The sequence below is a fragment of the Dermacentor variabilis genome, chromosome 2, assembly GCF_050947875.1.
Source record: "Dermacentor variabilis isolate Ectoservices chromosome 2, ASM5094787v1, whole genome shotgun sequence".
NCBI classification, from domain to species: domain Eukaryota; kingdom Metazoa; phylum Arthropoda; class Arachnida; order Ixodida; family Ixodidae; genus Dermacentor; species Dermacentor variabilis.
In genome coordinates, this window is record NC_134569.1 from 101,398,983 (window position 1) to 101,415,631 (window position 16,649).

A 16,649-nucleotide genomic window follows, 5' to 3' on the forward strand; every position below is an offset into this window, starting at 1 on the left:
AAAAGCGAATGCCTATAAAGGCACCCAGGCGTGAATGGCAAGCGAATGTCAACACATGATACACCCATATAGGCTTAACAAAAATTTCGTTGTAAGATTTACAGTAGCGACGTGGCTGCATTTCACGACGCCAAATACTTCGTGGCGTAATTGCACAGTGTACTTCACAAAACACAACATTCGCGAGGGCATTCAGTACAGCAGCATTAACAGGCTGTTCACTTTAATTAAGGCTGGCTGCATCACGGCCTCTGAGTAAATGTGACTGGCTTTGTGAGGTATGGGCAGTTGAGCAACAACGAAGTGCCCCTTTGACTTCCTGAACTTCAATTTCTCTCCAACATGCTGCTGTTATAGCAAATAGTTGCTTATACAGCTTATTTGCAAAGCAGGCTAAAAAAAGAGCAATATTCCTGGTCAGAACATTCTCTCACTCTCCCTTTTTAGCAAGGGCAAAGATTACAGCGTAGCAATCGTCCATGAGAGAGGAGGAGAGAAGGGAGGAAGGAAAGGCAGGGAGGTTAACCAGGTTGAGTCCACTTTGCTACCCCACACGTGAGGAGGGGGATGGAGTGTGAAGAGAGAGAAAGTCGATGAAACTGTGGTTGCAATTGGCGCGTCGGTCAAGGAGACGATTCATAAATGAAGTTGCACCGGCATGTAAACAGGCAAGCAATGGTAGCGGCCAACAGTGAAAGGCCTAATAGAGACAGCAAAATCCACCCTACTCGTATCCCGCATTGTTACATTCTATCTACAACTGCTATGTTGCCAAAGAGTTTAGAACTGCCATGTGAAAAAGTGAAGAATGGACAACCTATCACTGCCCCCGATGTGTACTTTGCGAAAAACAGCACCATTACGCCACATCCTCCCTCATTATCAAATAATCCGTGCACCACGCCTTCAATACTGTCTTGCCTTGAATTGTATCGACAAATTCGTTTTGATCGGCACACTTATACGGAGAAAGCGGATAAACATGTGGACAAAGGTATACAGTGCGACCGAAATCTCTTCGTTCGCCGTAGGCATGCGCCAAGCGAATGTCTAGAGAAGGTACGTCCCTTTAGGAACCGGCCGACTGTCGTTGGCGGCCAGCGGCACGCCAGCGATGGACACGTGGATGGATGCGATGAGCGTCCCCTTTGGAACTGGGTGGTTGGTTGCGCCACCAAGCACTTCTTATTATATTGCATAGTATTCTACCTATGTTAAAAAAATACAAAAGAAAAATGAAAACTTCCACGAAGAATTTCCATGACCAAACTTTCTGGACCCCTATTGGGAACTTTGTTCTTGTACGCCTCCGTTGTTTGTCGTTTCCCTACTTTTCTTCCACCAATCTTCCAATTAATCTCTATTGCTGACATGTTAACTTTGCCCCTGCTCTCGCTAAGCTCAAGGGCTTCAAGGAGGCCAGAGATACAGCTAGACAGGTATCTTCACATTCTAATAATGCATGCTCCATCGTTTCCTTAGATTTACCGCAGCAAGCACATGCTTCTTCTTCCTTGTTGTATCTCGCTTTATAAGTTCGTGTTATAAGACATCCTGTTCTCGCTTCGAAAAGTAATGAGTTTCCCTTTGAGTTATCATAAGCCCTTTCTTTCTTGATTTCCTTTTTTTTTCCTATTCAGTAGTTACTTATAGCAGAGTTCGTTTCCATTGCCGCCACCCATGAGATTATCTCTGCCTCTCTTACTTTCCGCTTGACGTTTTTTTTTCGCCATGTTGCTCTCCATACAGGTAGCATACTTGCTGGTAAGCTTCCTAGTTCTTTTCCTCCGCTGTGAATCAATGTTTTTCCGGTACAAATATCTGAAAACTCTTTCAGCCCATTTATTTTCGTCCCTATTCCTCATTCGTTTGCCATAATCAATTTTACTCTTAACTTCCCCCACTTCCAATCTCGTCCAGCCCCTATCACTGTGCAATGCTTCATTTATAGTTTTCTCGAGAGCGCCCAGTGCGAGACGTCCCACTGACCTTTGGCTCCCATCGAGCCCTGATTGTGTTCTGACTTCAAGCAAACAATCGCATTTCCAAATGTAAGTCCCTAAACCATTACAGTTTTCCATATACCCCGGAGTACCTGGTACATATTGTATCCCCTTAGCAGTCTGTGTTTCATGATGGTCGCATTTATCTTCCCCTTTGCTCTTATCTTTTCTTGTGTTTCCATATATCTATTGCATTCATTTATGCATATACCAAGGTATTTATATTTTTTTTTTACACGGGGTACTTCCTGGCCCAGTACTGACACTGTCTGTTCACTGTTTTCATTGACTACCATAATACTTGATTGTTTTAACATTAAATTTCAGTCCTAGATTCTCGCCCTCATGTCCACAGATATTAGCGGCATGTTACCTATCGCTTTGCTTATTAGCTAACAACAAAATGTCGTCCGCATAAAACAAACCTGGAAGCTGCTGCTTTGCTACTACACCCGCCTGTTTGTATGAGAGATTAAACCCGATATCGCTTCCCTATAGCGCCCTTTCCATCCTTACCATGTACACTATATATATCGGAAAGGATAGAAAGCCCCTCCTGTGTCAGTACCTTGTTGATATCAACGTGCTCCTCGCTTGTTATCCCTTCCAATTCATCGTAAACTGTATTTTCTAGGTAAATTTTTCTCAAAAGCTATGTACAGTGATTGCCTATGCCTTCCCCTTTCAGAATAACCCACAACAGGTTACGGTTTACGTTCTCATCCGCTCCGGTAATGTCCATAAAAACCACATATAGCGGCTTCCTTTCTTGTTTGGATATTTTAATAGACTGAGTAAGGAAAATAAGTTATCATCCAGACGCCTACCGATTGTGGCGCCATACTGAAGTTCTCCCAATACACCATTATTCTGCGTCCATGCTTACAGCTTTAATTTAATCACCTGCATTGCTAACCTGTATATTACCGATGTAATCGCCCACAGTCTATATGAGTGAATTCTTTATTTTTCCCCATTATGAATTAAATTGATTCTACTATGTCGCCAACTGTCTGGTATTTGTATATCGTTAAAGTTTTTTTTGGTACTGCTTTCAACAGAGCTTCCTTACTTTTTGGTTCTAGTTCATTAATCAGCCTAACGGGAACCTCGTCTAGCCCTGTGGCAGTGCGCTTCGTAATCTTAAAGCGAAAGCTTTACTGGCCGCGAACATGCGATTTCGCCGAGGCCTTGCTCCGAGGAGGCATATGACGTCACACCGCGTTTATCGTCACACCGCGTTTCTACACTGCGTTCCTCGTCGTTGCGCTCGCCTCCGCTCGCTTCGCCAGCTGCGATTCGCATGCCTGATAACACGTCGGAGGATTGAAAAGGAGAGCTCCCGTGCGCCGCAACCACAGTTGAGCGGCAATGTGGACGGCGACAATTCTGATAAGCAGGAGGAGGCCTGGAATCGACAGCGGAATGAGGTGAAGAGGAAACGAATCGCCGAGGAAGCAGACGAAGAGCGCGCCGAACAACTGGCTAAACGCCGCAACATAGCTGGACAACCAGACTAACCTTGACTTACAATCAAGATTAACCAAGGCTATCCATGCTATGCCTTAGCTTTCGCTACGTATATCGTGGCATAGCCGAGCTAAGCCATTGCCAATTTTTTCTCTTCGGCTTTTTTCGAGTTGAAATTTGTCAGCACCAGGTCCTTTCTCATCTGGTTCTCTTTCATGCTACATTTTTCCTTGGATAGATTCGGCTATTATTTTTCGGATGTACTTTAATGCCGCGTCCCTGATCCATCATGGGAGGCCCCACAAACCTCAACGAGCTGCCCACTCCGAGGCGTGAGGTCTCGCTTTCTGCGACCATGTAGAACTCCAACGCCGGCCCCCAGTGCTGGAGAACAGAGATCAACAATCACATACAATGAAATTACGCAGCACTTTTATCTCGGCAGGAGAGACTTTCCCCTTCCACACAAGAAGTTAAATAGAGCACAGGCATTGACCCTCAAATTATTGCAAACAGGCTCGTATCCCAGCCCGGCTTTATTCCACAAGCTTTATCCCGACACCTATGCCACTAGTTCTTGCAGGCACTGCAATGACATAGAACAAATAAATGAGGACAAGTGGCCCTCCGCTATCAAGAGAACTGATGCCGAGGCGCAACTATGGTCTGTCCAGAGGGCCCACGATGCGGCGGTCGGGCATGGCCTGACTGTCCCAACGTGCGAGCGGCCCACAGCGCGCTGAGTCGCGTACCTCAGGACCTTCATTGAAGTTTTGCATCCATCCATTTCGAGTTTGTTTCCATCTTCGCCTAGGATACGTTGTTGTATATTTTCAGACTTCCTGCCTAATATGTTTATGTGGTCCCAAAATAGTCTGAATGCGGCCTTCTTTTTCTCATGTATTTCTTACAACCAGCGTTCACTTTCACCTTTTATCTTTGCTTACACCAGTATTTGAACCGTAAACTTTCTCTCCCGGTATATTTCCCATTTTCTGGATACTTCATCTTGCGGCAACTGCCATTTCTTTGCCTACCTGTGCTTTCGTGATCCTTTCTGTGGTTCGGTGATCGCTTCTCGTATCTCCATGTTCTACCAGATTTTCGGTTTATTTTTACTTCCTCTTCAAATCGGCGGTGTCTGTCTGAGGCCGCGAAGCACGCGAACGAGGAAGGCGCCTGGAGGTGAAGAGAAGTTCGCGCCGGGAAAAGTACGAAGGAGCGCGCTCAGCGTGCGGCAAACATAGAGTTACTATACTGACTCTAGAGGACAAGCTACCCATAGGGCCCATGCATTGAAATTGGAAACCGCAAGAGCGCCGCCATGTTGCTACGCGCCGAGGTTGCCAGCTCCTGAGACGCTTGCTAGACTTGGTGACAGTAGTCAGTTTTAATCCGGCAACCGTAGCAGCGTAGCAGCATGGCGTCTCGCTTGTAGTGTCGTGATGTGTGCGTGCAGCCGTGTGTTTGGGCTTTATAAGTTGGTTCTTTATTCTATGTTGCGGGATGGTGTGGGTGTGGTCCATGTTTGCCGTACAGGTGGCAGTTATGCAACCGAGGGATGATTCTGTTGAAGTTTCCGGCAGTATCCGGTTTTCAGCGGTCACGCCTGTTGCAGGAGTGTCACTCGAGTAGGTTACGAGCTCGAAGCTGTGGTCAGATTCCTCGTTGGCGTTCCGCAATTCTCTTCGTACGGGCGCGGTATGTTGCAAAAGCCGCTTTCGCGATCTATCGTCGCGACGATAAATCGGGTTTTTTTATTATTGCAAGTACTGATCAAGCTGTAGGGCACATGTAACCGACAAACGGAAGTCTCAGGAGAGCACCTGAGATTATAATAAAGCAGGCGGCGCAGGAACTCCAGGGCACCCAAGGGACAGGGGGGGGGGGGGGGGGGATCACAGCACGAAGCAGAACGGTACGTAGGTTGGGGCCGCTGAGGCAGGTGTGTGCCAGGGAGTGTTCGCACGGACAGCTCCCCTAGCAAGCGCAGCAGTGCCTCGCAAGGTCGAGATACTTTGAAGGCACCTGCGCCCATGATCTTTCTTTTGCCTCGGTGCAGTGAGCACGATTAACGAGAATAATATGGAGGGCATCTGGTGCAGTCGCAAATGTGTCATGGCAAATGTAGCTCGCGTCGCCTGGCGTGTGTAGTAATATCAGAGTTGGTTGTATGAACTTAATGCATAATACGCTTTGTTACGGTACCTTAACGGAATGGGTCTAGAGGACGGTGTTGGTACATTTTTTCGTACCGCCCTAATCCTATACCCTCCACTACAAACACACACACATACCCCCCCCCTTTTTTTATGTATACATACAATTCCTTGCCATGACGGATCATAGCCTCCTTTATTTTTGAAAAATAGAGGAGGCTATGGACGGATTGACCAGTTCAAGTTGTCAACTTGTCAGTAACTGTCATAGGAATCACTGTAATAAACACAATTCCACGATCGGACTGTTTACTTTCATTTTTTGTTGTAACACTGAGGACTACATAGAACTTTATTTTGTACATGTGAGAGAAGTATGTGGATATCACGAGCTTAAGCCAATGTGCGATACACAGACAAACCAGCTGCTACAACATGAACTGCATTGAGGGCCACACAACACATACGTAATTAAAGGTGCGAAATATAGGGGGAAGCTTCAAAATACGCTCTGTAGCACTGCAAAGTATAACATATATTGTATGTGTACAATAAATGTCCAAAAAAACAATGCATCAATGTCCCATTTGCCTTCAAGTTTATTATCAAGTTCAAGTTTACTGAAGTTTATTATGAGCATATGTACAACAGGAATCTACTGACACACCCGCAGTCAAGGTGGCTATTCGAGGTGTGCTGGCTGCCTCAGTGTAAGAAAAAGAAATTGGGTGAATGTCGACACCAGTGCCACTGCTTCTTGCCTCTGACCTGCACGTGCCTCCGCGGCATCTTTGTGCACAAGTGTGCTGGCGTGGCGAGGCGTAGGAGTCATCCGAGAGAAAGAGTATCGTTTACATGGAGAAGTGGCTGTTCACATTGCCTGTCGCTTTCCCTCAAATGTTTCCTTGGCGACTAGGCTGACACACCTGCAGTCAAGGTGTCTGTTCGAGGTGTGCTGGCTGCCTAAACGAAAGAAAAAGAAAGAAATTAGATGAATGTCGATACCAGTGCTATTGCTTCTTGCCTCTTACCTGCATTTGCCTCCACGGCCTCTTGGCTTGCGGAGTCTGTGTGAGGGAGCTGCTATGGCTAGGCGTAGGCATTGTCTAAGCAAAAAGAAAAGGCCATTCAAATGGGGAATTGTGGAAATAAATGCAGTTGTTATGTCTGCTTCTTGCACTCTTCTTGTCTAAAAGTTTTCAAACATAGTGTCCAATATACACCAGCACTTTGACTGTTTCTGCTTTTTACATGCAGGTGTTGCTGCGAGATCCTTAGTATGGCTGCGTGCAGCATTGTAACACTTGGTGGAGGCATTTGAAGTGGTAGCCAAAAATAAGTAGAATCATCCTTGTCCGCATGAATGCTTTCAATCTCTAAATGCAGTGGTAACTATCACTATTAGTGCAAGGCCCCCCACATCTATGCGGCAAGTGCCATAGCTCGAAACTGAATTTTTCCTTTAGTGTTTCACAAGGCGTCTGATATGTCCACATTAGATGCGATGTGTTTGTTTTTATTTATCCCAGTGTGGAGAAAGCATGATTAAATTGTTTTTTTTTCATTTTGGCGTGTCTTGTTTTTAGGTTTATTTCTGAATTTATCAAGCAGCAGTCCCATGATACTAAAGTGACTTATGTAATGGCAATCAGCTTTTGTTTTGCAGAAAAACAACGCATTTCCTGACCCATTGTTTGACATCCCCTCACGCGCACAATTTTGCAGAGTATTCTACCTATATTGACTTGCTTGACCTCCACTAAAGAGTCTTGCATCTTCAAATATGACTCTTTTCTTAAAATCATTCAGCACTTCTCATAATTTCTGTTCCTTGGCTTCTGATACTCTGCATTCACCATATTTGCTTGTTGTTACTGACTAGAAATGTCTTCCTTAATTTAGAGCTTAAATTTTACCTTTGGAACACACGGAAGGGCTTGCCATTGCATATCTGCATAAAAGGGAAACATGTTTCATTAAACATTTGCAAAATACAATTGAAGATTGATGAATGCCGCTTGCAGTGTGATATGACTGAATGAGCCATAAAAGTAACTCATCTCACTTGGTAAATTAAAGCACATATTAGTGTGATGCACAAGATACGTTACACGAACGTGGTGGGTTCTCTTGCTTATACAGCAAAATAATCGGTGCGCGAGAAAAAAATTATTTTTGCATACCCCTTGTACACACTGATTTAAGGAAAATGAGCTGGAGCTGTCCACATTATCTGCTTATTTTACCTGCGAGTATGGCCAACAAAAATGTGTCCCAGCTGCTTAGTGGTATTTGAGATTATGACAGTATTGCATATGTGCCTGTTGTCTAAAATAATTGAATTTCCAAAATGCTCGCAGGGATCTGGTGTGGATATCTGCAGTTTATGGATACATGTAAAAGACTCAGCATCAAGTGCAAGTGAAGGGTCCCACAGGTCCGGAGTCGATCATGCAAATAGATTCGCTGCACAAATTTGTGACCAGAAAAGATAATCCACATGAAATGGCATGCAAGGAAGCGTTGAAAATATTGCACAGTTAATAAAACGCCTACGCTATTAATATGTGAGTTGATGCCCTCGTTATGCAAAAGGCAGGTGAGGCATGCAGACAGGAAAATATTATATAGAGTAGAGAGTACTATAGAGTATTTACAAGCAAACAACACGAGCGCCGCCCACTTCTCTACTCTTGTGTCCTGTCTGCACGCCTCACCTCTGTTTTGCATAGCGAATCCTTACCAACTAGCTCAGCTTTCTGTCGTTCTAAGTCTCGATGCACTTGATTTCGTCCGCATTAGGCACTCGCCTCTTGATTACTTCGTGGCACAGAAATACTTGGCATCAGGCTGTTTTTCTGCTGTGGCCTGTGTAGAAGCATGATTGTTGAAAGTGCAACAATTAAACAGATTCTTTGAGTTGCTTGTGGCTTCGCCAGTACAATTCCGGTGCGCTGGTCCGCCTCTCCAGCAATTTCCTACTGAAGGGAAACCTGCAAATAAAAACACCGCTCCGCATGCAGAAAAATGCTCTACTGTGACGCTTCTCAAACGATTGTGATGCACCACAAGAGCGGCCTACTCACGTGATATTCTCAACAAGGAGATACATTCGTTTACTTACATGTGAAGGTATATGCCAGAGCACTTAGGGGCTTCGGTCGCACGTAAGGCACGAGTGTGCCATAGCGTCCGATGCCGACGCGCGATCGCATGTCAAAGCTAAACTGTACGAAACTACTACGCATCCAAAAAACAGATTCGAAACCAAAATTCGCGTCATCCTTTATTGCATGAATGCGTACATCGTGATTTACATAAGTCACATACTTAGCGATCCCTTCCTGTAAACTTAATATTAACGCACCACCTTCATAAAGCCATCGGGTATGCGTTTTAGATGACAAAACATAAGGTGACTTGTACTTGTTTTCAGCCCTTTTAATAGTAATTGCGCTGGCCACATTGACCAGTAGCAACAGGGCGGCGCCCTAGAGGTTCCCACTTTTCTGGCCCAGCTTTTCCTCTAGAATTGTTGTACTAACTCTATGGCGGCAAAGTACCGCCTCCTAGAGGAATGTGTAGATAACGTTGAGCGAAGTGGGGATGGAGAAACGAAGCGAAGCGTCACGGAGGACGAAGGTGGGCGGATGCGCGCTGGGTTGGTCTCCGCGGCAGTTGCTTCAGGTTTTCTTTGCCTTGCGTACGTACTTAATTCGTCTCGTGGTAACATCATCCGCGCGCGCCGTACGCTGTGTGTGCGAGTGAAAGCATGCGACGGTGAGCCAAATATGGGGGCTAGATCTAGCGCACGCAACGGGAGGAAGAGCACCATGGCATCAGAGGTGGGGAGGGGGGAAGTCGTAGTACTTCGGCCTCGCGCGGTCTCGTGGGCTTTATCTTAAAAGCGATCTGCTTTGGGGGCATAGTCGAGGTGGGCCGACGGCTCGTAGCTTTGCGCACGCTGTGTTCTCACCACTCAGTTAGTGTTGAAGCGTTAGACAGCACGAAGGTCACTTCGCTCGCTGCTGCTGCCACGATTCCTCACGCCAGCGTTTGGACAGCAAGTGTCCACGGTGTCGAATGTGAAGTGTTCATGTTTGCCTGTGTGTGCTGGCACCATGCTAGGTACTCTTGATAGTAAGCGAATGTTTACAACGAGGCGTTTTACTCCAACGGCTGCTACATATGACGCGCCTGCGCAAGCCCTCTCTCGTATATGATCTGCGATGTGCACAATGTAGGCGTAAAGGCGCACCGACGGCCGATAGCGTCGTGTGCACTATAGCACCCATACTCTTTCACGTCACCCGCGTAACGAAGGGAAACGTCACTGCAACTTTTTTCCTTTCCAGTGAGCATGTTGCTTCTGTTTCTGTATTTCGGCCGTAATTACACTCAGAAACTCACTATATGCCCACTCTTTCCTTGGCCATTTTCCAAGTTCTTCCTCAACTCTCGTGACTAAATTTTTATTGGTTCAGCGTTCAAATGTGGAGTGGTCATTCTTCGCTCTTCGCTCTCTTTGCCAACTACATATCCCATTCTGAAAAGGGTGCGTGTATGGTCACTCCCTATGGTACTATACCCTTCCTTGTCAATCACTATTTCTCTCAGTTTATCATAAGTTCCTTCTGTCGTCAGACAGTAATCAATCGTCGATTGCTGGTTTCCTATTTACCACATGATCTGCCCATCACACTTAGGCCCTGTATTCACAATAACGAGGTTATGTTTCTCACAAAGATCTAGCATTTATTTCTCTTTGTTTTAGGTATAGCCATCTAGATCCTGTATGCGGGTATTCATGTCGCCTAATGGGATACTTTCGACGTCGTTCACGAAACCCTTAATAACAGCACTTAGGTATTCTACTAATTCTTGATTCTTTTCTGTACAAGCATTTCCGATCCACAAATATGTTACGCCCAGTTAAGCTTTCTTTCAAGTCATTGTGCATGATAACCAAGTATGCTCTTGACATTTTTTAATTTAGTCTTTCCCATTTGGCTCCCTTATGGATGAGCATTCCGGCTCCCATCCCTTTCTTGCCAATTTAGTTCTGTTGCTCCCTTCCGAAACATAATTCCCAATCACTGGCGGCTCTTCCGAGTCACTATTTATGGTGCGTTTCTGTAACCACATACATCCCTATTTGCTCTATAATTAACTGCTCCTCAATTTTTAACCACTTTTCCTTTCTTCTACCGCCCTGCATGTTTATGTAACATATTACATGGTGAGCTCTCTTTCTTGCTTCCCTCCTTTTTCTGTTATTGACGGCGATGCTATTCTGAGGTTCTCCTGTAGGGTACCTTATTCAGTACTACAGACTGTGGCCTCCTGAGCGCCCGTGGGCAGCCCAAAAAAGCAACTGCGCGACCAGCAAGTCGCCAGCCCACTTCTCGTCCAAGCCTGTGAGAGAAGTGTATCTCGACTCCTTGAAGGTACGAATGTGCTGGCGAACAGTCAAAACACGGGAATGAGAAGCGAACGACGAGACCGAAGGCGCTCACGGTGATCCCTGTGATTTCGCACTGCGGGTTTTAAGGCCTGGTGTACTGCAAAACGCGTTTTCGTGTATCTGCTTTGGAGAAAGGTCGCCACTTGTAGGACCATTCATGGCATCAAGTAACATATTACGTAAAAAGCTAGTGCAAACTGCGACGTAAGTGCACCCCGCGAACACAGTTCACTGCGGCAAGCTAAGATATGAACCTCCAGCAGTTATATTTCAGGTGTTGTTTTGCTGTGCACGCGTTAACATTGTCGCTTATGTCATCATGAGAATAGGGGAAGAGCACAAAAATTACGGACAAATAAAGGAGACGTACGCCTCCCTTTGTTTCTTGAATCTTTTCGCCGATCGCACATGTGTCGGTAAGTTCTGTTTGTCTGTCCCTTGTAATTATTTTCATCTTTCCAATGCTTCGCGATTTTTAATGTCTTAGAAACCAGCCAAATCTTTATTCATAGTCCATTTCACACAGCTTAGCGCGACGAGCGCCGTCGGTGGCATTTGCATTCGCCGTCGATGCTCCGGAAACAGTCATAGGCCGGGCGCAACCAGAGTTGAGAATAGCGAGGAAAGTCATCATCATCATCATCATCATCCTGGTTACGCGCACTGCAGGGCAAAGACCTCTCCCATACTTCTCAAACAACCCCGGTCGTGTACAAATTGTGGCCATGTTGTCCCTGCAAACTTCTTAATCTCATCCGCCCACCTAACTTTCTGCCGCCCCCTGCAACGCTTCCCTTCCCTTGGGATCCAGTCCGTAACCCTTAATGACCATCGGTTATCTTCCCTCCTCATTAGATGTCCTGCCCATGCCCATTTCTTTTTCTTGATTTCAACTAAGATGTCATTAACTCGCGTTTGATCCCTCACCCAATCTGCTCTTTACTTATCCCTTAACGTTACACCTATCATTCTTATTTCCATAGCTCGTTGCGTCGTCCTTAATGTGAATAGAACCCTTTTCGTAAGCCTCCAGGTTTCTGCCCCGTAGGTGAGTACTGGTAAGACGCAGCTGTTATATACTTTTCTCTTGAGGGGTAATGGCAACCTGCTGTCCATGATCTGAGAATGCCTGCCAAACGCACCCCAGCCCATTCTTATTCTTCTGATTATTTCCGTCTCATGATCCGGATCCGCCATCGCTACCTGCCCTAAGTAGATGTATTCCCTTACGACTTCCAGTGCCTCGCTGCCTATTGTAAATTGCTGTTCTCTTCCGAGACTGTTAAGCATTACTTTAGTTTTCTGCAGATTAATTTTTAGACCCACTCTTCTGCTTTGCCTCTCCAGGCCAGTGAGCATGCATTGTAATTGGTCGCCTGAGTTACTAAGCAAGGCAATATCATCAGTGAATCGCAAGTTACTAAGGTATCCCCAATTCTTCCCAATCCAGGTCTCTGAATACCTCCTGTACACACGCTGTCAATAGCATCGGAGATATTGTATCTCCCTGCCTGACGCCTTTCTTTATTGGGATTTTGTTGCTTGCTTTGTGGAGGACTACGGTGGCTGTGGAGCCGCTATAGATATCTTTCAGTATTTTTACATACGGCTCGTCTACACCCTGATTCCATAATGCCTCCATGACTGCTGAGGTTTCGACAGAATCAAACGCTTTCTCGTAATCAATGAAAGCTATATATAAGGGTTGAGTATATTCCGCACATTTCTCTATTACGTGATTGATAGTGTGAATATGATCTATTGTTGAGCAGCCTTTACGGAATCCTGCCTGGTCCATTGCTTGACAGAAGTCTAGGGTGTTCCTGATTCTATTTGCGATTACCTTAGTAAATAGTTTGTAGGCAACGGACAGTAAGCTGATCGGTCTATAATTTTTCAAGTCTTTGGCAGCAGTAAACATAGCAAAAAAGGAAGACTGATTCGTTGATAAGACGACAAAATGGCTGCGACAAAAGTAAGTGTTCGCCTTCGGTGCCAAAGCTACAGAGACGTTACATCTGCGGAGGCGAAGACATGCAATTCCCAAGGGACACGAAAGTCTTGCGTATGAACGGCTCTTTAATAATGTTAGAAAAAAATAGACCATAGCGAAGCAACATCGGAAATGTACAGTGCTCCGAGACCGAAATGCGATACTCGGACCATGCGGCTGCCACCGTTCCATCTTTTTGTTTTTTCGCCACAGGTGAGCGCTAAGTGGTTCCTATGGCACGAAATGCTGTCACAGTGCATCAAAAAGGTTCTCGTTATCACGGTATATAAAGAAGCACCAGCTCGGTGTCCTTAGCGCTTGCAGTCGGTGCAAAAAGCGCCAGCGACGATGAGCTTGGCGTATCGCTTTTCAATTGCTGAGCACTGTGCGTACACTGTTGGCCACACACCGCGCGTATCCCGCCTTTCCGCTGTTCTACGTGGTGAGGCCGCGATGAAAAACGATCGAAGTGAATGACCTAACCAGCTTCAGTCATATTTCACTAACTATTCGTGCACCCAAACACGCAACATTACATCGCAGCATGGCCACACTCCGCGATGCCAAATGCCTTATGTCGTAATTGCACTGTGTATTTCACGAAACGCGATATTCGCGAGGACACTCAATACACTAGCATTAACAGACTGCTCGCATTAAGCTCAAAAACGACAGTAGAAAAGAAGCACGACGTGCATTGCCTTGATCCTCAACCACATCTTCTTTATATACTAACATCAGATGTCAGGAAAATATAATACTTTATGAACGAAATAAACGAAGAGATGCATCCAAGGGGAAAAACACAGGTGCAAGAAGAGCCGCATAGCATAACCAGGCTTAAGAGCTTAGTTTTCAGAGAATATTGGCGATAACGGAGCAACCTTAGGCAATTTACCCAAGCAAGGAAAACAATACAATATGCGGTTGTCCACACTTTGCTGTCTGAAAACAAGACACTGTTTCTTCGAAAGTCCAAAACACAGACGAAATAAATAAAAAAAGTTGTATAGATAAAAGTATTACACGATTTCGCGTGAACTACCTGATAACCATGACCACACAACACATTGCAGTTAACGAGATGTAGGCGTTTGAGATTGAAGGTTTACAAGCTGTCCCTTGCAAAAAAACGTAGTGCAGCCTTTACATAACGGAAGCAGAAAAAACTATGTGAAACGTATATCTCGCGTCTAGCGACGCGAGCGTCGATGGCTGCGAGACACAGTGCTACACTTGGAGTTGTCGGCACTAATCCTACTTCTGGAGGTGTCGCGGAGCCCGGTGTCAAGCGTCTTCTTCATGTATTCCATGCTGTGTTTGCTCACAGCCGACGCGCGCCGGTGTTCCATCTTGGTGCACTCAACCGAGGTAGCCTGCGGTAGGCCGCCGTGGGCGAACATCGATGCCATAAGAAGAGTGCCGGCCACCGCGTGCCCAAGGTCAGCACGACTGAGCCCAAGGAACTCCAGCACTACCGTGGCACACACGGCGCCTAGGCGTCCACAGGCGAAGACCCAGCACACCACCGTACCACGGATGGCTGTAGGGAAAAGCTCGAGAGTGTAGACGAAGCAAAGGACAGAGCCGGAGTAGAAGAGCGCCGTGGCCACCATGACCAGGGCCTGGCTCATAAGCCCGGCACCCGCGCCGACCGCTAGACTCAGTAGGCATTGAAGCATGCCGAGCACTGAAAACCACACATTCATTACAGTCAGTAGGTTGAGCCTCGTGATTAGCAGGTGCATTATCGCGTAGCCTAACAGGTTCACAGAGAATGACCCCAGAGTGTACCAGGGGTCATTTCGATTCCTAGAGGCGAACGAAGGGATGAACACGGAGAACGTGATCGAGAAACACGAAAGGCTCAAAATCAGAGCGCGCCGCCGCATGGCGTACCCACTGAGCATGTCCTGGTCGATCGAAGGCAGGCGAGCGGCGTTCCTGACCATGGCCGTCTTGACCTTGTCCAGTGTCAACGCCGTGTATTGGATGGGAAAGTGGTTGATCGCGGCCGCACTCATCATAACCGCCTCCGCAGCATGGAAATGAGCCTTTGCGACCAGCCAGCGGGGTGACTCGAAGACGACGCAGAAGGCCGGCAGCACGAGCACGGTCGGAAATGTAAACACCACGTGCTTCAGCATCCAACCGAGCTTGACTGTTGCGACGGTGGCATACCACATGTCGGAAAACAGAAGGCCCAGCGTTCCGGCAAAGATGACATGGAGCGGCCGGTTATTATGCGTGGTAATCTCGAAGACGGACAGGACGGTAATATTCATGACTGCGGCGACGCTTCCCGAGCTGACAAACTTCACTGCCACGAACATCACGTAGCTTTTGGAAAGGCATGCGGCGACAGTGGAGACGATGAGTGCTACCGCGCATGTCAGGACCACGGGCAACCGACCTATGGCGTCGGCGAGCGATCCAGCGACGACTGTGAACAGGAAAGAGCCGAAGCTGTGGACCGCAATCATCACCGAGACGAGTATCCGCCTCTGACAGACTAGGTCCCAGTCGCTAACGATGCTAGTCCGCGCCGGCTCGTCATCGTCGTCGTACACCCACTCACCGCAGGGAATCGTGTTGGGGGTACTGCCGTTTGGTTCCTCCGGATGCTCGTAGCGGCGACAGAGGCTCAATTCGCCATCTGCTTCTTCGGGGATTAACAAACTGCTCCATGCGACCGGAGAGCTGTTGTAATGCAGCGGCGGCGCCGGAAGCTTGCATCTGTACTTAACGTCTCTCGTAATCAACTGGATTACAAAGCCGTGCAGGTTCGCAAGGAAGGTAGCGATGGTGCAGAGAAGCAGCAGGCGCCTTTGGAAGGTGCCATGGCCGAAGGCGTCGGCGCAGTCGAATGACTCGCTGGTCAAAAGGTCCTTGGACAGCAGCCGTCGTGGGACCAGGATGTCCATTACTAAGGTCTGCACAGTGCCTTCTTTGACGAAACAGCAAGCAACAGCCAGTACAGTCGCTGGAAACGTTGCGTACGCTGGCGAGACAGCTTCTTCTTTGACACGTGAGAACATGGTGCGCAGTCTCGTGGCATGGTGATGATGATCCCAAACGGCGGGACACACCCACGTTGGGGAATTCGCCATAAAGCGGATGATACAATTATAATAAAAGAGGCAGAGGGATGGGAACAGTAGCAATACTAATAATAATAATGAGAATTAGGCTTACAATATTTTGATAAAGATTTGAGCACCTTGAACAACATCGCTCATCTTCAACTGTAGATATCAACATTGGGGGCGTCATGTTCCATTCCTTGGAGGGTCCCATAATACAAGGGCTGCCTTGCAAATGGTCGAGGTGCGTGCTGTGTTTTTTTTTCACGTAAATTTTTACTTACGAGAAAACGATTAAGAAGAACGTTTTGTTCAGCCATAACTTTACAATATGTAAGGAAAAAGACAGGGAAGTGAAATCTGCAAAATGCAGCAGTAAAGAAAGGCTTCATAACTGTAGGTCTATTTGATTCACCATGCGCTACGTGAACTGGTCACGGTGGTGGGGTCTATGTGCCGTCGTCGTGCATGGTGCAG

At 46.7% G+C, this 16,649-nt stretch overlaps 1 protein-coding gene and 1 long non-coding RNA gene across 3 annotated transcripts; both read right to left on the reverse strand.

The window, feature by feature from the left end:
- Window positions 1–5,553: 5,553 nt before the first annotated feature.
- Window positions 5,554–8,837, reverse strand: LOC142572410 (uncharacterized). Of its 2 annotated transcripts, XR_012826077.1 has the most exons (4): window positions 8,757–8,837; window positions 7,549–8,500; window positions 6,664–6,738; window positions 5,554–6,591 (listed from the first exon to the last, which is right to left on the reverse strand). It is a non-coding gene; the product is annotated as an uncharacterized LOC142572410 (long non-coding RNA). The 2 variants fall into 2 exon arrangements; XR_012826076.1 differs by having other exon boundaries at window positions 5,556–6,591; window positions 7,549–8,780.
- Window positions 8,838–13,831: 4,994 nt separating this feature from the next.
- Window positions 13,832–16,066, reverse strand: LOC142570916 (solute carrier family 22 member 7-like). Its single transcript, XM_075679215.1, has one exon. It carries the CDS (start codon window positions 16,011–16,013, stop codon window positions 14,283–14,285), a length of 1,731 nt encoding a protein of 576 aa, XP_075535330.1. The 5' UTR covers window positions 16,014–16,066; the 3' UTR covers window positions 13,832–14,282.
- Window positions 16,067–16,649: the final 583 nt, after the last annotated feature.